At 48.3% G+C, this 21,210-nt stretch overlaps 1 protein-coding gene across 1 annotated transcript; it reads right to left on the bottom strand.

The window, feature by feature from the left end:
- Positions 1–1,485: 1,485 nt before the first annotated feature.
- On the bottom strand, positions 1,486–20,665 carry LOC130316180 (phospholemman-like; the record flags this gene model as incomplete). The annotated part of the gene is given in 5 exon segments (XM_056552781.1): positions 1,486–1,769; positions 16,943–16,976; positions 17,161–17,210; positions 18,279–18,315; positions 20,591–20,665. Coding segments are annotated over 4 exon segments (185 nt in total), but the record flags the coding sequence as incomplete, so codon positions are not given.
- Positions 20,666–21,210: the final 545 nt, after the last annotated feature.

The following is a 21,210-nucleotide window of genomic DNA, read 5'->3' as shown; positions in this document are numbered from 1 at the left end:
TCAGCAGCCCTTGCTGTGCCCACCTGGCACTGGACACTGTGTCTCCCCCCTCTAACAGCCACTTCTGTCTAGGGGAGAGTCCAGATTATTCTGTTTCTCTTCCTTTTAAGGACCCTTCCCCTTTCTGCTGCCTCATTGATTAGTCCACAGGTGGAGATTTCTGCAGGATCAGTGTGGGAAATGCACCCTTTCCTTGCCACATTGTCACAGGTGCCATACACTGCCCACATAATGGTGCCATACACTGCTCACATAATACTGCCATACACTGCCCACATAATGGTGCCATACACTGCTCACATAATGGTACCATACACTGCTCACATAATGGTGCCATACACTACCCACATAATGGTGCCATACACTACCCACATAATGGTGCCATACACTACCCACATAATGGTGCCATACACTACCCACATAATGGTGCCATACACTGCCCACATAATGGTGCCATACACTGCCCACATAATGGTGCCATACACTGCCCACATAATGGTGCCATACACTGCCCACATAATGGTGCCATACACTGCCCACATAATGGTGCCATACACTACCCACATAATGGTGCCATACACTGCCCACATAATGGTGCCATACACTGCTCACATAATGCTGCCATACACTGCCCACATAATGGTACCATACACTGCCCACATAATGCTGCCATACACTGCCCACATAATGCTGCCATACACTGCCCACATAATGGTGCCATACACTGCCCACATAATGGTGCCATACACTGCCCACATAATGGTGCCATACACTGCTCACATAATGCTGCCATACACTGCCCACATAATGGTACCATACACTGCCCACTTAATGGTGCCATACACTGCCCACATAATGGTGCCATACACTGCCCACATAATGGTGCCATACACTGCCCACATAATGGTGCCATACACTGCTCACATAATGGTGCCATACACTGCCCACATAATGGTGCCATACACTGCTCACATAATGCTGCCATACACTGCCCACATAATGGTGCCATACACTGCCCACATAATGGTGCCATACACTGCTCACATAATGGTGCCATACACTGCTCACATAATGGTGCCATACACTGCCCACATAATGCTGCCATACACTGCCCACATAATGGTGCCATACACTGCTCACATAATGGTGCCATACACTGCTCACATAATGGTGCCATACACTGCCCACATAATGGTGCCATACACTGCCCACATAATGGTGCCATACACTGCTCACATAATGGTGCCATACACTGCCCACATAATGGTGCTATACACTGCTCACATAATGGTGCCATACACTGCCCACATAATGGTGCTATACACTGCTCACATAATGGTGCCATACACTGCCCACATAATGCTGCCATACACTGCCCACATAATGCTGCCATACACTGCCCACATAATGCTGCCATACACTGCCCACATAATTTTTGCATTTGGGAAAAATAGAAATAAAATTACAAATTTATAGAATCTAAACGAGGGCTAAATGTTATTTAATATAAGGATATAATATTATAGGTATATATTAACCCCAATCTCATTATATACAATATATAACAATTATATAGGATTAGATGCTCGGGGGAGGAGCCTATTGTCCGCACACTGTACGGCGGTGATAATTGTGATGTCACATGATGGAGATGGCATCCTTGGTCTTCTCTGCAGCCCCGCCCCCCTGACCTATGTTTGTGTCACATGACATAGGCCTGGGGGGTCCGTCACACATTATATGGAGGGTGAAGCCGGATGTGGAGAAAACTGTAACAAAGACAAAAATGCCAAATGTTAGGAATATAACTCTACTAAAGAAGTCCCCACCCTGGAGGAGCCCTTCAGATTTGGGATAAGTAGGTAATAAGGTAGTGGGTGTGGCCACTTTCTCTGCTCCTTAACCCCTTAAGGACCAGGCCAATTTTCACTGTAGGACCAGAGCGTCTTTTGCACATCTGACCACTGTCACTGGCAGGTAACCTATCGACAGGTGCCTGCGCTCACATTAACCAGCACCTAATATTCCTGGTTATTAACCCATCCATCCCTGACAACAATATCTCTGCTTCTCAGTACATAGGAGATTGTGACGTTGTAGAGCGGCATCATAACTACTTTTCTATGATTTTATGTTGATAACGCTGCGTTCTGCGCCGGGCACAGCGATTTCTTACACTTGGCGATTTTACCGGCTACATCTCGTCATTCCTTACACCCATTTACTTGATTATTCGCCATCTGTACCTTGAGGTCTGAACTTTTTATTCATTCCTTTTTTTTTTTTTTTTAATCAACCGATGACAGAAAGTTACAGATTTGTAAAAGGGACAATTTGGGACCACAGTGCCGGACTCCATCTCCCTCTAATACTTTCCTCGTGCCGCCGGGGTAGAGAGGGATAGATAGGTAACCTCTCCAGCTATGTGCATGTGACTGACATTGCTAAATGCGGTAAGATGCACCGGACATTTCCCTCTTGTACACTGTCCCCGGGTCATCGGGGTCTGGGGGGCATTTACTGCGGAGAAATCCACAATTCAGCAGCCTTGCTAAAGCTGGGTGGGCTCACAATCGAGTCTCCAGCGCTACCAAAGGCCAAGATACCGTATATAAACCGAGACGCCGCATTCCGCTCACCAATCCCCCTTCTGTCCCATTCATCATACTAAGTGCACTGATACTTTTATTGTCAATTTTAATGTCTATTTTTATGCAAACTATAACTTTACTAGTGAGTAAAGTGACCCCCCCCGACATACCATATATATATATATATATACAGTGACCCCCCGACCTACGATGGCCCCGACATACCATATATATATACAGTGACCCCACGACCTACGATGGCCCCGACATACCATATATATACAGTGACCCCCCCGACCTACGATGGCCCCGACATACCATATATATATATATATACAGTGACCCCCCGACCTACGATGGCCCCGACATACCATATATATACAGTGACCCCCCCCCCGACCTACGATGGCCCCGACATACCATATATATACAGTGACCCCCCCGACCTTCGATGGCCCCGACATACCATATATATATATATATACAGTGACCCCCCGACCTACGATGGCCCCGACATACCATATATATACAGTGACCCCCCCCCGACCTACGATGGCCCCGACATACCATATATATACAGTGACCCCCCAACCTACGATGGCCCCGACATACTATATATATACAGTGACCCCCCGACCTACGATGGCCCGACATACCATATATATATACAGTGACCCCCCCGACCTACGATGGCCCCGACATACCATATATATACAGTGACCCCCCCCCCCGACCTACGATGGCCCCGACATACCATATATATGCAGTGACCGCCCCGACCTACGATGGCCCCCGACATACCATATATATACAGTGACCCCACGACCTACGATGGCCCCGACATACCATATATATATACAGTGACCCCCCCCGACCTACGATGGCCCCGACATACCATATATGTACAGTGACCCCCCAACCTACGATGGCCCCGACATACCATATATATACAGTGACCCCCCGACCTACGATGGCCCGACATACCATATATATATACAGTGACCCCCCGACCTACGATGGCCCCGACATACCATATATATACAGTGACCCCCCCACCTACGATGGCCCCGACATACCATATATATATACAGTGACCCCCCGACCTACGATGGCCCCGACATACCATATATATACAGTGACCCCCCCCCCCCCGACCTACGATGGCCCCGACATACCATATATATGCAGTGACCGCCCCGACCTACGATGGCCCCGACATACCATATATATGCAGTGACCCCCCCGACCTGCGATGGCCCCGACATACCATATATATACAGTGACCCCCCCGACCTGCGATGGCCCTGACATACCATATATATACAGTGACCCCCCCTACCTACGATGGCCCCAACATACCATATATATAGTGACCCCCCCGACCTACGATGGCCCCGACATACCATATATATAGTGACCCCCCGACCTACGATGGCCCCGACATACCATATATATATAGTGACCCTACGATGGCCCCGACATACCATATATATATACAGTGACCCCCGACCTACGATGGCCCCGACATACCATATACATACAGTGACCCCCCGACCTACGATGGCCCCGACATACCATATATATACAGTGACCCCCCCAACCTACGATGGCCCCGACATACCATATATATACAGTGACCCCCCCGACCTACGATGGCCCCGACATACCATATATATAGTGACCCCCCCCGACCTACGATGGCCCCGACATACCATATATATAGTGACCGCCCCGACCTACGATGGCCCTGACATACCATATATATATACACAGTGACCCCCCGACCTACGATGGCCCCAACATACCATATATATACAGTGACCCCCCAGACCTACGATGGCCCCGACATACCATATATATACAGTGACCCCCCAACCTACGATGGCCCCGACATACCATATATATACAGTGACCCCCCGACATACGATGGCCCCGAAATACCATATATATACAGTGACCCCCCGACCTACGATGGCCCGGACATACCATATATATACAGTGACCCCCCCGACCTACGATGGCCCCGACATACCATATATATACAGTGACCCCCCCCAACCTACGATGGCCCCGACATACCATATATATACAGTGACCCCCCGACCTACGATGGCCCGGACATACCATATATATATATATACAGTGACCCCCCCCCGACCTACGATGGCCCCGACATACCATATATATATACAGTGACCCCCCGACCTACGATGGCCCCGACATACCATATATATATATATATATATATATATATATACACAGTGACCCCCCGACCTACGATGGCCCGGACATACCATATATATACAGTGACCCCCCGACCTACGATGGCCCCGACATACCATATATATACAGTGACCCCCCGACCTACGATGGCCCCGACATACCATATATATACAGTGACCCCCCGACCTACGATGGCCCGGACATACCATATATATACAGTGACCCCCCCGACCTACGATGGCCCCAACATACCATATATATACAGTGACCCCCCGACCTACGATGGCCCCGACATACCATATATATACAGTGACCCCCCGACCTACGATGGCCCCGACATACCATATATATACAGTGACCCCCCGACCTACGATGGCCCGGACATACCATATATATACAGTGACCCCATACCATATATATACAGTGACCCCCCCGACCTACGATGGCCCCAACATACCATATATATACAGTGACCCCGCGACCTACGATGGCCCTGACATACCATATATATATATATATATATATATATACACTGACCAACCCCCGACCTACGATGGCCCCGACATAACATATATACAGTGACCCTCCCGACCTATGATGGCCCTGACATATCATATATATATACAGTGACCCCCGACCTACGATGGCCCCGACATACCACATATATATATACACAGTGACCCCCCCCGACCTACGATGGCCCCGACATACCATATATATACAGTGACCCCCCCGACCTACGATGGCCCCGACATACCATATATATACTGTGACCCCCCCCGACCTACAATGGCCCCGACATACCATATATATACAGTGACCCCCCCGACCTACAATGGCCCCGACATACCATATATATACAGTGACCCCCCCCCGACCTACCCCCAACATACCATATATATATATATACAGTGACCCCCCCGACCTACGATGGCCCCGACATACCATATATATACAGTGACCCCCGACCTACGATGGCCCCGACATACCATATATATACAGTGACCCCCCCGACCTACGATGGCCCCGACATACCATATATATACAGTGACCCCCCCCGACCTACGATGGCCCCGACATACTATATATATACAGTGACCCCCCCGACCTACGATGGCCCCAACATACCATATATCTTCAGTGACCCCCCCGACCTACGATGGCCTCGACATACCATATATATACAGTGACCCCCCCGACCTACGATGGCCCCGACATACCATATATATACAGTGACCCCCCCGACCTACGATGGCCCCGACATACCATATATATACAGTGACCCCCCGACCTACGATGGCCTCGACATACCATATATATATACACAGTGACCCCCCCGACCTACGATGGACCCGACATACCACATATATACAGTGACCCCCGACCTACGATGGCCCCGACATGCCATATATATATATACAGTGACCCCCCGACCTACGATGGCCCCGACATACCCCTATATATATAGTGACCCCCCCGACCTACGATGGCCCCGACATACCATATATATACAGTGACCCCCCCCACCTACGATGGCCCTTTCATACCATATATATATATATATATATATATATATATACAGTGACCCCCCCGACCTACGATGGCCCCGACATACCATATACATACAGTGACCCCCCCGACCTACGATGGCCCCCGACATACCATATACATACAGTGACCCCCCCGACCTACGATGGCCCGACATACCATATACATACAGTGACCCCCCGACCTGCGATGGCCCCGACATACCATATACATACAGTGACCCCCCAACCTACGATGGCGCCGACATACCATATATATATACACAGTGACCCCCCCGACCTACGATGGCCCCGACATACCATATACATACAGTGACCCCCCGACCTACGATGGCCCCGACATACCATATGTATACACCGTGACCCCCCGACCTACGATGGCCCCGACATACCATATATATATGGTGACCCCCCGACCTACGATGGCCCTGACATACCATATATATATATATATATATATATATACACACAGTGACCCCCCGACCTATGATGGCCCCGACATACCATATGTATACAGTGACCCCCCGACCTACGATGGCCCCGACATACCATATATATATAGTGACTCCCCGACCTACGATGGCCCCCACATACCATATATATATATAGTGACCCCCCGACCTACGATGGCCCCGACATACCATATATATATAGTGACCCCCCGACCTACGATGGCCCCCACATACCATATATATATATAGTGACCCCCCGACCTACGATGGCCCCGACATACCATATATACACAGTGACCCCCCGACCTACGATGGCCCCGACATACCATATATATACAGTGACCCCCCCGACCTACGATGGCCCCGACATACCATATATATATACAGTGACCCCCCGACCTACGATGGCCCCGACATACCATATACATACAGTGACCCCCCCGACCTACGATGGCCCTGGCATACCATATATATACACAGTGACCCCCCGACCTACGATGGCCCCGACATACCATATATATACAGTGACCCCCCCCGACCTACGATGGCCCCGACATACCATATATATATATATATATATATATATATATATATATATATATATACAACACAGTGACCCCCCGATCTACGATGGCCCCGACATACCATATATATACAGTGACCCCCCCGACCTACCATATGTATACAGTGACCCCCCGACCTACGATGGCCCCGACATACCATATGTATACAGTTACCCCCCCCCCGACCTACGATGGCTCCGACATACCATATATATACAGTGACCCCCCGACCTACGATGGCCCCGACATACCATATATATACAGTGACCCCCCCCGACCTACGATGGTCCCGACATACCATATATATACAGTGACCCCCCGACCTACGATGGCCCCGACATACCATATATATACAGTGACCCCCCGACCTACTATGGCCCCGACATACCATATTTATACAGTGACCCCCTGACCTACGATGGCCCCGACATACCATATATATACAGTGACCCCCCGACCTACGATGGCCCCGACATACCATATATATATATACAGTGACCCCCCGACCTACGATGGCCCCGACATACCATATATATACAGTGACCCCCCCGACCTACGATGGCCCCCGACATACCATATATATATATATAGTGACCCCCCCAACCTACGATGGCCCCGACATACCATATATATACAGTGACCCCCCGACCTACGATGGCCCCGACATACCATATGTATACAGTGACCCCCCGACCTACGATGGCCCCCGACATACCATATATATATATATAGTGACCCCCCCGACCTACGATGGCCCCGACATACCATATATATATATACACAGTGACCCCCCCGACCTACGATGGCCCCGACATACCATATATATACAGTGACCCCCCCGACCTACGATGGCCCCGACATACCATATATATATATAGTGACCCCCCCGACCTACGATGGCCCCGACATACCCACATATATATATATACAGTGACCCCCCGACCTACGATGGCCCCCGACATACGATCACTCTGAGGCAGCATCACCATACGATGCTTTTGTATGTCGGGGGCCATCGTATAAACGGTTATCCCTCAGCGCAGACTGCTTCAGCTTCCCCCGGATAGCCGTTTACGGTGCCCCATGTGGTCCGCTGACGATTACTTACCTGTCCTCGGGGCTCCGGCCCGTCCTCTTCGGGATCCCTGCATCGTCGGCGCTCTCCATCATAATCATCACGTCGTTGCGCACGCCGTCCCGTCATCCAATAGGAGCGGCGTGCGTAATGACGTGATGGCGGCGACAGAGAGCGCGGATCCCGGGGAAGCAGAGGCCTTACCGGAGCGTCGGGGACACCTCGGGGACACAGCAACAGTGATGGACGGCGACATCCAGGGCAGCGGTGACGGGTCCGGAGCGGCGGGGACCGGTGAGTACAACTGCCTCTAACAGTGGTCTTCAACCTGCGGACCTCCAGATGTTGCAAAACTACAACTCCCAGCATGCCCGGACAGCCAACGGCAACATCTGGAGGTCTGCAGGTTGTAGACCACTGTCCTATACTTTACATTACACGGATCCCTCAACATACGATGGTTTCAACATATGATGGTCCATTTGGAGCGGATTCCCATGGTATGTTGAGGGATCACTGTAGTCTGAAGCCAGGGCCCTAAGACCTCACACTGTATTATATCTTTATTACATGTGATTTTATCTTTTAGACACAACTCTCTATTTTTTCTTATTTTATCCTACGCCTATCAGGACTGCCTCATCATCTTTTTCCAGTTTAGTATCTATTTGGCACATGGGTAAGTGTAACGCAGGGTCCTCGGCTTAGGATTCCTCTGTTTTATGTAGAACTCCCACTTATTTTGTACAGATTTGTAAATGACTTCTATTTAAAAATCTTAATCCTTCCAGTACTTATTAGCAGCTGTATGCTACAGAGGAAGTTATTTTCTTTTTAAATTTCTTTCCAGTCTGACCACAGTGCTCTCTGCTGACACCTCTGTCCATATCAGGTACTGTCCAGAGCAGGAGAGGTTTTCTATGGGGATTTGCTTGTATTCTGGACAGTTCCTGACATGGACAGAGGTGTCAGCAGAGAGCACTGTGGTCAGACTGGAAAGAACTACAAAACTTCCCCTGGAGCATACAGCAGCTAAGTACTGGAAGGATTAAGATTTTTGTTTTTTTAAATAGAAGTAACTTACAAATCTAATACAAAGAAGAAGCGTGTGTATTAATGGTGGGTTAATGTACTTACAAATAGTGATATTCAAGAGGGTGAAATGATAGTGATAAGATGTTCAGCTGTAGTGGCACTCGAGGAGGTGTACTGATGCAATTGTTGTCTTCAAGGACAGTAGAGGTCTCCTTTAAGAAAGAAATAATAATAATAATAATGAAAAAGTGTTATTAAAATGGAGATCCGTTTGGGAGAATTCACTTCCAGGGATAAATGGGCTGGATTACTGAGGATAGTTATATAACTGTAGTCTGCTACCACCATTCATCTCTGACGAAGGTCGGCGTTCCGACAGAAACGCGTTAGATCACTATTTAGCCCCTGTGCCCTGCTGTAATCCGTCACGTCACGTAGCCGTCCACAGACTACAGTAAACTCTGAACTAATTGTCAGCGTGAGACGCTTCCGGCCGGAGCAGATCTCCTGGTGTTTGTACCCGCTGACCACCCGGATACCTACCACCATCTCCTGGAACCCTGTTATCCTACTCCCTAGGACCTCCACAGTGTGGGATCGCAGAATAGGAATGCCTACACATTAAGTGTTAAGATTCTATGTTAGCCGTAAATGGTCACCTGGGCGGTGTTACCATAGGATAAAATCATTAAGCGAGATCTAACAAAGTAACAACTGCTTGTATGTGTCACGATCACACCCTATCGGTCCAGCTAAGACGCTAGAGAGAGTGTGATGGTGCAAGGGTTAAAGCTGCCAGATCTCTGGGTATCCACTACTAGTCCCAGCAAGTCACCAAATTAACCCTTAGATAAACGTGTTTCCACCAGAGCCTCCTTCAGAAAGGTGAGCTCATATATTTAGAGATCAAAGACCAGAACTGATTAATTAAACATTTAATCTGATAAAAGGTATCACAGTGCTGACTATATAAAATACAGAAACAAATTACATACAGGTGTAACAATATATAAAAGGTATCACAGTGCTGACTATATAAAATACAGAAACAAATGACATACAGGTACAAAAATATATTAAAGAGTTTAGCAAGACAAGTTCAGAAAACAGAACAGATGAGGTTCTTACAGCATGATGATATAAGTCCATGAGTGTTCCAGCTGTTCTTAGGATGGTCTTGTCAGCTTATGGCACAGCATTGAACACCCCGAGTCTAGCATTTTAAGTCTTATCTCTGCTTTCTTTGGAGGGAAACTCCATTCCCCCCTCCCCTCTGATCCCACCTCTGACCCCTTTATCTGTTTGCTTATATGATGGGGCCAGAGTGCAAGGAGATATAAACAAACAGCCAGACCCCCAATAAAATGCAATACACAAAAAGGATACACCATCTGAATGACCCCTCACCCATGTCTTGGATAATACACAGATACAATTATAAAACACATGTATGATTCAATACTCAGGCCTTGGCCTGACACCTCCCCCTTAAGATGGAGACAGAGAGATCTTGCCTCTCCAGGCTGATAGATCGGTGTCCATTACTCCTCTATTTCTCTTCTTGACACCACAGGTCCTGCATTCCCAGGCAAAGATGGCACTGAAGGGGCCTAGTACTTGATTAAGCTGCCTCCTCCTGTGGATTGATCTCCACATCCTGAAGGGATCCCTGGCTCTTAGCTTCCTCCACTAGGTCCAGTAGGGGATCACTACCAGCCCTTCCTCTGGTGCACTACATACACTGAGTACCACCTCCTCAGGGTCATAGTATGCCATATTAATGTGGTACTGTCTCTGCCTCTGACCTTTCTTATCAAGGGCAACTACATATGTGGTGGGTTCTAGGCGCTGCAGAATGGGGAAGGGACCCTCCCTGGCCGCCTGCAACTTATTCTGCCTGATGGGGTTCAAAACCATTCCCTTCTGCCCCACTTCATAGACCCGGTCCCTTGCATTGTGATCATACCAGTACTTCTGCCTGGACTGTGCTGCTGTGAGGTTGTCCTGTACCAGCCCAGTCAGTGCCTGCATCCTGTCCCTGAATCTCAGAACATACTCCACCACAGAAGTCTCAGGGGCAGGTAGCCCCCCTTCCCATTCTTCCCTAACTAAATCTCGGGGTCCCCGCACTTTGTGACCGTACAATAATTCAAAGTGCGAGAAACCTGTAGGCTCTTGGGGTACCTCCCTGTAAGCAAATAACAGATGGGGTAAATACTTTCCCCAGTCTCTGCCCCAGGTTCTACAAATGTTTTTAGCATTTGTTTCAAGGTGCCATTGTTACCGGACACTCTGTCCAACCAATGTAGAGGGTTGTGATCAGTTATGACAGTAAAATCCCTGCCGTACAGGTATGGCTGTAATTTTTGCAAAGCCCAGACCACAGCTAGACATTCCTGCTCTATGACCGCATAGGCCACTCCCAAATGTCCTGCCAGGGGGGTCTCATGGGCCAACCTCAGCAGCTCTTTCCTGTACGGCCTAGGAACCACTAACTGCCTTTCTCTCTCCTGGGCCCCTAGCATGCCTTTGGAAAGGGACTCCCAGTACAAGATATCATTTTACCAATATACCTGATGCCCATCTGTGCCCACACCTGTATGCTCAGCACGTTGTCTCAGCCCTTCAAGGGAAGGGTCACTGTGCAGATCTTCCCGGAAATGCTCATCTCCCCCCCCCCCCCCCCCCATCTTGTGGTATCAGGGAGCACATTTCCCCCAGGTGAACTAGCATCCCCTCCTTCCTCTGCTGGGGCTTGTAAGTCACACAGCTTGCCCCTTGCATCACCGTCCTCCCTTCCTTTTAAAGCTGCAGCCCTGGGATGCTGCTGACGCGTTACCACTGCCACCATTGCTATGCCTCCCTTGGGTTTACCTTCCTCTCTCTGTTCCAGACATAACAATACAGGCATCATACACAGGGCTATCACTCCTTCCCTCCTCCTCCTTAGGCTCACAGGATTGGGACATATCACTCACTGCTGGTCCCTCATCCTTACATGTCACCAGGGGCACACCAACCCCTCCCCCTAGCCCATCTCCACTAGGTTTTGGCATTGGCAATGCATTGTCACCACATTTTACAATACGCCCCATTCCACTTTTGGAAAACATTACTGGTTCAGTCACAGGTAAACAATTATCAATCCCCTGCACCCCCTCCCAGTTTCCACATCTCGCAGTGTCTCGCACAGTACCTCAGAATGAACAGGGCTCTCTCCTAGCCCATCCGGTGTGCAGGTAGTGTCCTCTGAAGCATAATGACAGAGCATCCGACCCAAATCATTCCCCACCAGAACATTAATAGGGATCTCCTCAGAGACCCCCACCTCCCGCAAACCTTTGCCTGCACCCCAATCCAGGTACACACGGGCCATGGGCACAGCAGGCCACACACCTCCAATTCCTTTTAAAGCCATGGTTCTTCCAGGGATGATGTCCTCTGTATCACCACTTCAGGCCGCACCAGGGTAAAGGAGGCTTCAGAATCTCGCAAACTCACTGTCACCCACAGTTACACGCTGCAGGTTATCTGCTCTTTGTTCCACCGCTCCGGACACCAGAAGAACGACTGTGTGTCCTCCAGCTACTGGTGGAGAATTCTTTGTTGGGGCAAGTGACACTCAGGTGCCCAATATTGTTGCATCTGTAACATCGGCGGGTGTCCCCCTGACCCAATGTGGCTCCTGTTGCTTTTGGGAATGAGGGCAAGAATTTCCCGGCTGACCTGGTGGTGCTTTGGAGTTGTGTGGCTCCCCTCCAGGTACTTGCTCCGGCTTGTGCAGATCCACGCTTTGCTGTTGGTGCCCAATTATTGGCAAAGTCATCTCCAAGTTCTGCTGCTTTCGTTGCTGTCTTGGGCTTGCGGTCCAAAATCCACTCTCTGGCTTCAAAGCTCCGTGTTTGGAGAAACTGATCCAGGACCATCAAGTCCTCCAGGGCCTCATAGGTAGTGACTTATAGGCCCCCAGTCCATAGCCTGAATGCAGTCCTTAGCTGACCTGCATGCTGAGTGCAGCTTTCTGTGGCGCTTTGTTGCAAAGTCCTAAATCTTTTCCGATAAGCCTTTGGAGTCAGATTAAAACTTTTTAGCAGGGCAGATTTTATTGCCTCATAGTCCTGATCACTTTCAGAGGGAAGCGAAGCAGACACATCCAGAGCTTTCCCTCGCAACCGTGGGGTTAGATATCGTCCCCACTGTTCCTTAGGTAGATGGAACTGCCGGCAAACCTTTTCAAATCCCCTCAGGAACACATCCAGATCACCATCTTTCTCCAACATGGGGAAATGTTCCAAGCGAGGTTTGTGGTCTCCTTGATCCTGCACATCACTCCGTGCAGATGAATATCTCTCTTTCTCTTTCTCTCTTTCTCGTGCCTGGCCCTCTCTCTTTCTGCGGCTCGTGCCTGGGCCTCTCTCTTTCTGCGGCTCGTGCCTGGGCCTCTCTCTCTGCAGTTTGGTACTGGAGAAGCAGTTGGAGTTTCATATTGGCATCCACATTCCCAAGGTGTTGTAAGGCAGTCCGCATATAAGAGTCCAAGGCCTCATGTGGAGTACTGTCCTGATGGGGAGTAATGTTGTATTCCCCAGGAGATATCAGTCCTTGGATGACAGTCCCAGCTGTAGGACTTTGTCTCACGTCACTCAGCTCTCCTGCACGGACATCAAACTTCACAAGATCAGCAATAAGTTGTTCCTTGTTCTTTCCTGCAGTAGGGATGTCCTTTTCTTGGCACATTAGCTCCAGTGCAGGCTTGGACTGCTTGCGATATGTCTTCATATTTCCGAGATGAGAGAGGAGATAAAACAGGAGATGGGGAGGACAGAACTGTCTTGCACTCTTTTTTATGCCTTTTAAACCAGCACTGAGCTCTGTCTTTGGAATTTACACACAAGAAGATGTATGCAATTTCTTTTTAGTGCTAAGATTTCCCTACAGGTAAATTCCAGAAAACACTAAAAATCTCTAAATATATCCCGACGCTGCCACCAGTTGTCACGATCACACCCTATCGGTCTAGCCAAGACGCTAGAGAGAGTGTGATGGTGCAAGGGTTAAAGCCGCCAGACCTCTGGGTATCCACTACTAGTCCCAGCAAGTCACCAAATTAACCCTTAGATAAACGTGTTTCATCCGAGCTGCCTTCAGAAAGGTGAGCTCATATATTTAGAGATCAAAGACCAGAACTGATTAATTAAACATTTAATCTGATAAAAGGTATCACAGTGCTGACCATATAAAAATACAGGAACAAATGACATAGTTACAAAAATATATAAAAGAGTTTAGCAAGACAAGTTCAGAAAACAAAAATGAAGTTCTTACAGCATGATGATATCAGTCCATGAGAGTGAGTTCCAGCTGTTCTTAGGATGGTCTTGTCAGCTTGTGGCACAGCCTTGAACAACAGTTGAGTCCAGCATTTTAAGTCTTATCTGCTTCTTTGGAGGGAAACTCCATTTCCCCCCTCCCCTCTGATCCCACCAGGTGGGGCATCTCTCTCTTCTTGACCCCTTATCTGTTTGATTATATGATGAGACCAGGGTGCATGACTTCAAAGGAGATACAAACAGCCAGACCCCCCAATAAAATGCAATACACAAAAAACAAAGGATACACCGTCTGAATGACCTCTCACTCGTGTCTTAGTTTATACACAGATATAATTATAAAACACATGTATGATTCCATAATCAGGCCTTGGGCCTGACAGTATGTGAATCCTAGATACCGATGCACACAGCGAGGGCTGCCCTGAAGGATTTCCTATTCAGTATAATACATCAAGGAAATATCAGCATCGCTGAATTGTATCCAATCGAAGCCTCTGAAAGATTCAATACAACACTGATAAGGAATAAAGAATGTTACAATGTGAGCCCTACGTCCATGAATTATACTGACCTATAACTTAAATACCAGGACTGTAAAACCTCTTTACATTTTTCATTATTTCTTTCTTAAAGGAGAACTCTACCTTTACTGTCTTTGAACACAGCAATTGCATCTGTTACGCCTAGCGCTCCGGGTCCCCGCTCCTCTCCGGAGCTTACGGCGTCTCTCTCTCCGCAGCGCCCCGGTCGGTCCCACTGACCGGGAGCGCTGCACTGTCATGGCCGTCGGGGATGCGATTCGCACAGCGGGACGCGCCCGCTCGCGAATCGCATCCCAGGTCACTTACCCGTTCCCGTCCCCTGCTGTCATGTGCTGGCGCGCGCGGCTCCGCTCTCTAGGGCGCGCGCGCGCCAGCTCCCTGAGACTTAAAGGGCCAGTGCACCAATGATTGGTGCCTGGCCCAATTAGCTTAATTGGCTTCCACCTGCTCCCAGACTATATCTGATCTCTGCCCCTGCACTCCCCTGCCGGATCTTGTTGCCTTAGTGCCTAGTAAAAGCTTTACTGTGTTTGTCCATACTGTGTACTTGACCTCCTGCTATTACCTTATTGACTACGATCCTTGCTGCCTGCCCCGACCTTCTGCTACGTCCGACCTTGCTTCTGTCTACTCCCTTGTACCGCGCCTATCTTCAGCAGTCAGAGAGGTTGAGCCGTTGCTAGTGGATACGACCTGGTCACTACCGCCGCAGCAAGACCATCCCGCTTTGCGGCGGGCTCTGGTGAACACCAGTAGTGACTTAGAACCGGTCCACTAGCACGGTCCACGCCAATCCCTCTCTGGCACAGAGGATCCACCTCCTGCCAGCCGGCATCGTGACAGCATCAGTACACCTCCTCGAGTACCACTACAGCTGAACATCTTATCACTATCATTTCACCCTCTTGAATATCACTATTTGTAAGTACATTAACCCACCATTAATACACACGCTTCTTCTTTGTATTAGTCTTGTATATTTTTGGTGGAGACTAGCCAGGATCCACAGTTGTGTATCTAGGCAGCCACTAAAGGGAACCATTCCAGCGCTAGCATTATTCTATCTATCAACCAGTATATAACTTACAAATCTGTTTAACTTTATGGCACCTATTGATTTAAAAAACATTTTTTCCAGCGAAGTACCCCTTTAAGGGTGAATTAAAGGGTCACTCTAGGCTAAAATCAAGCTGTGTGATGGGGCGGAACCTTATGAGGGTGAGAGCCCATAGATGACAGAGGGTGGGGCCTGTATGAGCCTGAGGAGTGCTGAGGGGCGGAGTCTTTTGAGAAGTTTACTGAGGGGATGGAGTCTGTAGAAGGCTAAGTGGGTGGCGTCTGTAGGAGGTTGAGAGTTGAGCCTGTATCGGGATGTGGTCCCCTCAGGGGTAGAGTCTCACAAGAATTCTGGTTTGAATTATCTGAATCCCTCTATCATGCTCCGCCTCTCCTCTCCAGTTCTGCAGAGCGTTACCTAAAGAGGAGTGTAAGCAGCTCCTACCCCAGATGAGTATAGATGCCCCTGCCCCCTTAAAAGAACGGATGCTGGGACTTAATTATAGGGAAGCTACTGGTACCCACCTCGATGTGGACTATAATCTTCTGCTGGATAAACCTGAAAGAAAAATTAGTAAGAAATGGTCCAATTAGGAAAATAGGATGGGCAATGCCTATGAGACCCGCCCCCGAGGAACACAGAAACCCCTATTACAGGCAACATCTAAATAACTGAGCCACGTATCCACATGACAGCCCCCAGAGAATCATATACAGCAGTGTTATCATGTGGTCATACATACGCCTGATGGACGCTCGCAGGGACCCCTCCTCTTCTGTTGGTTCTCCCGTTCTGTGTGGAGAATAGAAGGTTTAATATATTATTTATTCATATGGGAAAGATATAATTGGCACAAAGATTGGGGCCATGCTGATGTACTTTAACATGTCCCAAAATGTTCCCTGTGGGATTCCCGAGACTCCTCCCACTCTACTGCTGTGCTGACCACGCCTACATGACAACCAAGCTGCACTGGCATGTGCCCCCTGGGAGGTGACCGACCACTGCAGTAGGCATCATAGGGGTAATGTAACTGGAACAAACGCTGGGCACTTGAATGCTATTGTTGTAACATTTGGAACAGCCACAACTGTTTATAGTGGGGGGGGGGGGGGGGGGGTGGGGGGTACTTTCAGTCCTAATTGAGGGACCGATGTATTATATGGTAATGGGCCCACAGGCCATAAAACAGATGACTAGTAGTACATAAGCCAGGAGAAGCGGCAGCCACATGTGGGGGCACATGATACATAGAGGGTCCTGATTGGCCGGTCTGGGGGCACATGATACATCTTCATAGAGGGTCCTGAGTGGCTGGTCTGGGGGCACATGATACATCTTCATAGAGGGTCCTGATTGGCCGGTCTGGGGGCACATGATACATCTTCATAGAGGGTCCTGATTGGCCGGTCTGGGGGCACATGATACATCTTCATAGAGGGTCCTGATTGGCCGGTCTGGGGGCACATGATACATCTTCATAGAGGGTCCTGATTGGCCGGTCTGGGGGCACATGATACATCTTCATAGAGGGTCCTGAGTGGCCGGTCTGGGGGCACATGATACATCTTCATAGAGGGTCCTGATTGGCCGGTCTGGGGGCACATGATACATCTTCATAGAGGGTCCTGATTGGCCGGTCTGGGGGCACATGATACATCTTCATAGAGGGTCCTGATTGGCCGGTCTGGGGGCACATGATACATCTTCATAGAGGGTCCTGATTGGCCGGTCTGGGACACCACTACCCACTTATACGGCAGACATTGTTGTGTGGACAGAAATAGTAAAAGAAACAACAAAAACATTTTAACATGTACATTCTATTGTAATCAAAATGGAGATTATTGGGGGCGTTACCTCTGATGCTGATTAAATTTACAGCGACATTTTCTGCCTAAAAGAAAAAAATAATGGGTTAAATCTGCTGACCTCGCCCTCTAATAATGAGATGACTGACCCCGCCCTCTAATAATGAGATGACTGACCCCGCCCTCTAATAATGAGATGACTGACCCTGCCCTCTAATAATGAGATGACTGACCCCGCCCTCTAATAATGAGATGACTGACCCCGCCCTCTAATAATGAGATGACTGACCCCGCCCTCTAATAATGAGATGACTGACCCCACCCTCTAATAATGAGATGACTGACCCCGCCCTCTAATAATGAGTTGACTGACCCCACCCTCTAATAATGAGATGACTGACCCTGCCCTCTAATAATGAGATGACTGACCCCGCCCTCTAATAATGAGATGACTGACCCCGCCCTCTAATAATGAGATGACTGACCCCGCCCTCTAATAATGAGATGACTGACCCCGCCCTCTAATAATGAGATGACTGACCCCACCCTCTAATGAGATGACTGACCCCGCCCTCTAATAATGAGATGACTGACCCCGCCCTCTAATAATGAGATGACTGACCCTGCCCTCTAATAATGAGATGACTGACCCTGCCCTCTAATAATGAGATGACTGACCCTGCCCTCTAATAATGAGATGACTGACCCCGCCCTCTAATAATGAGATGACTGACCCCGCCCTCTAATAATGAGATGACTGACCCCGCCCTCTAATAATGAGATGACTGACCCTGCCCTCTAATAATGAGATGACTGACCCTGCCCTCTAATAATGAGATGACTGACCCTGCCCTCTAATAATGAGATGACTGACCCCGCCCTCTAATAATGAGATGACTGACCCCGCCCTCTAACAATGAGATGACTGACCCTGCCCTCTAATAATGAGATGACTGACCCCGCCCTCTAATAATGAGATGACTGACCCCGCCCTCTAATAATGAGATGACTGACCCCGCCCTCTAATAATGAGATGACTGACCCCGCCCTCTAATAATGAGATGACTGACCCCGCCCTCTAATAATGAGATGACTGACCCCGCCCTCTAATAATGAGATGACTGACCCCGCCCTCTAATAATGAGATGACTGACCCTGCCCTCTAATAATGAGATGACTGACCCCGCCCTCTAATAATGAGATGACTGACCCCGCCCTCTAATAATGAGATGACTGACCCCGCCCTCTAATAATGAGATGACTGACCCCGCCCTCTAATAATGAGATGACTGACCCTGCCCTCTAATAATGAGATGACTGACCCCGCCCTCTAATAATGAGATGACTGACCCCGCCCTCTAATAATGAGTTGACTGACCCCACCCTCTAATAATGAGATGACTGACCCCGCCCTCTAATAATGAGATGACTGACCCCGCCCTCTAATAATGAGATGACTGACCCCGCCCTCTAATAATGAGATGACTGACCCCGCCCTCTAATAATGAGATGACTGACCCCGCCCTCTAATAATGAGATGACTGACCCCGCCCTCTAATAATGAGATGACTGACCCCGCCCTCTAATAATGAGATGACTGACCCCGCCCTCTAATAATGAGATGACTGACCCTGCCCTCTAATAATGAGATGACTGACTCTGCCCTCTAATAATGAGATGACTGACCCTGCCCTCTAACAATGAGATGACTGACCCTGCCCTCTAACAATGAGATGACTGACCCTGCCCTCTAATAATGAGATGACTGACCCTGCCCTCTAATAATGAGATGACTGACCCTGCCCTCTAATAATGAGATGACTGACCCCGCCCTCTAATAATGAGATGACTGACCCCGCCCTCTAATAATGAGTTGACTGACCCCGCCCTCTAATAATGAGATGACTGACCCTGCCCTCTAATAATGAGATGACTGACCCCGCCCTCTAATAATGAGATGACTGACCCCGCCCTCTAATAATGAGATGACTGACCCCGCCCTCTAATAATGAGATGACTGACCCCGCCCTCTAATAATGAGATGACTGACCCCGCCCTCTAATAATGAGATGACTGACCCCGCCCTCTAATAATGAGATGACTGACCCCGCCCTCTAATAATGAGATGACTGACCCCGCCCTCTAATAATGAGATGACTGACCCTGCCCTCTAATAATGAGATGACTGACCCCGCCCTCTAATAATGAGATGACTGACCCTGCCCTCTAATAATGAGATGACTGACCCTGCCCTCTAATAATGAGATGACTGACCCCGCCCTCTAATAATATGACTGACCCCACCCTCTAATAATGAGATGACTGACCCTGTCCTCTAATATTAAGTCAAAGATCACTCACTGAGGATGATGAGTATTCCCAGAATGAAGAGAACTCCGGCAAAAATGAGGCCTCCGATCCGCAGGGATTTATAATCTGCAGAGAATAGAGTTATACAAAGAGAGACATACCAACAGGGGGAGTATTATAGTAGTTATATTCTTGTATATAGGGGGCAGTATTATAGTAGTTATATTCTTGTATATAGGAGGCAGTATTATAGTAGTTATAGTCTTGTATATAGGAGCAGTATTATAGTAGTTATATTCCTGTATATAGGAGCAGTATTATAGTAGTTATATTCTTGTATATAGGAGACAGTATTATAGTAGTTATATTCTTGTATATAGGAGCAGTATTATAGTAGTTATATTCTTGTATATAGGGGCAGTATTATAGTAGTTATATTCTTGTATATAGGAGGCAGTATTATAGTAGATATATTCTTGTATAGAGGAGCAGTATTATAGTAGTTATATTCTTGTATATAGGAGCAGTATTATAGTAGTTATATTCTTGTATATAGGAGCAGTATTATAGTAGTTATATTCTTGTATATAGGAGGCAGTATTATAGTAGTTATATTCTTGTATATAGGAGCAGTATTATAGTAGTTATATTCTTGTATATAGGAGCAGTAT

Source organism: Hyla sarda, unplaced genomic scaffold (assembly GCF_029499605.1).
Source record: "Hyla sarda isolate aHylSar1 unplaced genomic scaffold, aHylSar1.hap1 scaffold_1917, whole genome shotgun sequence".
Taxonomy (NCBI): Eukaryota; Metazoa; Chordata; class Amphibia; order Anura; family Hylidae; genus Hyla; species Hyla sarda.
This window is presented reverse-complemented; position numbering and strand designations above follow the sequence as displayed.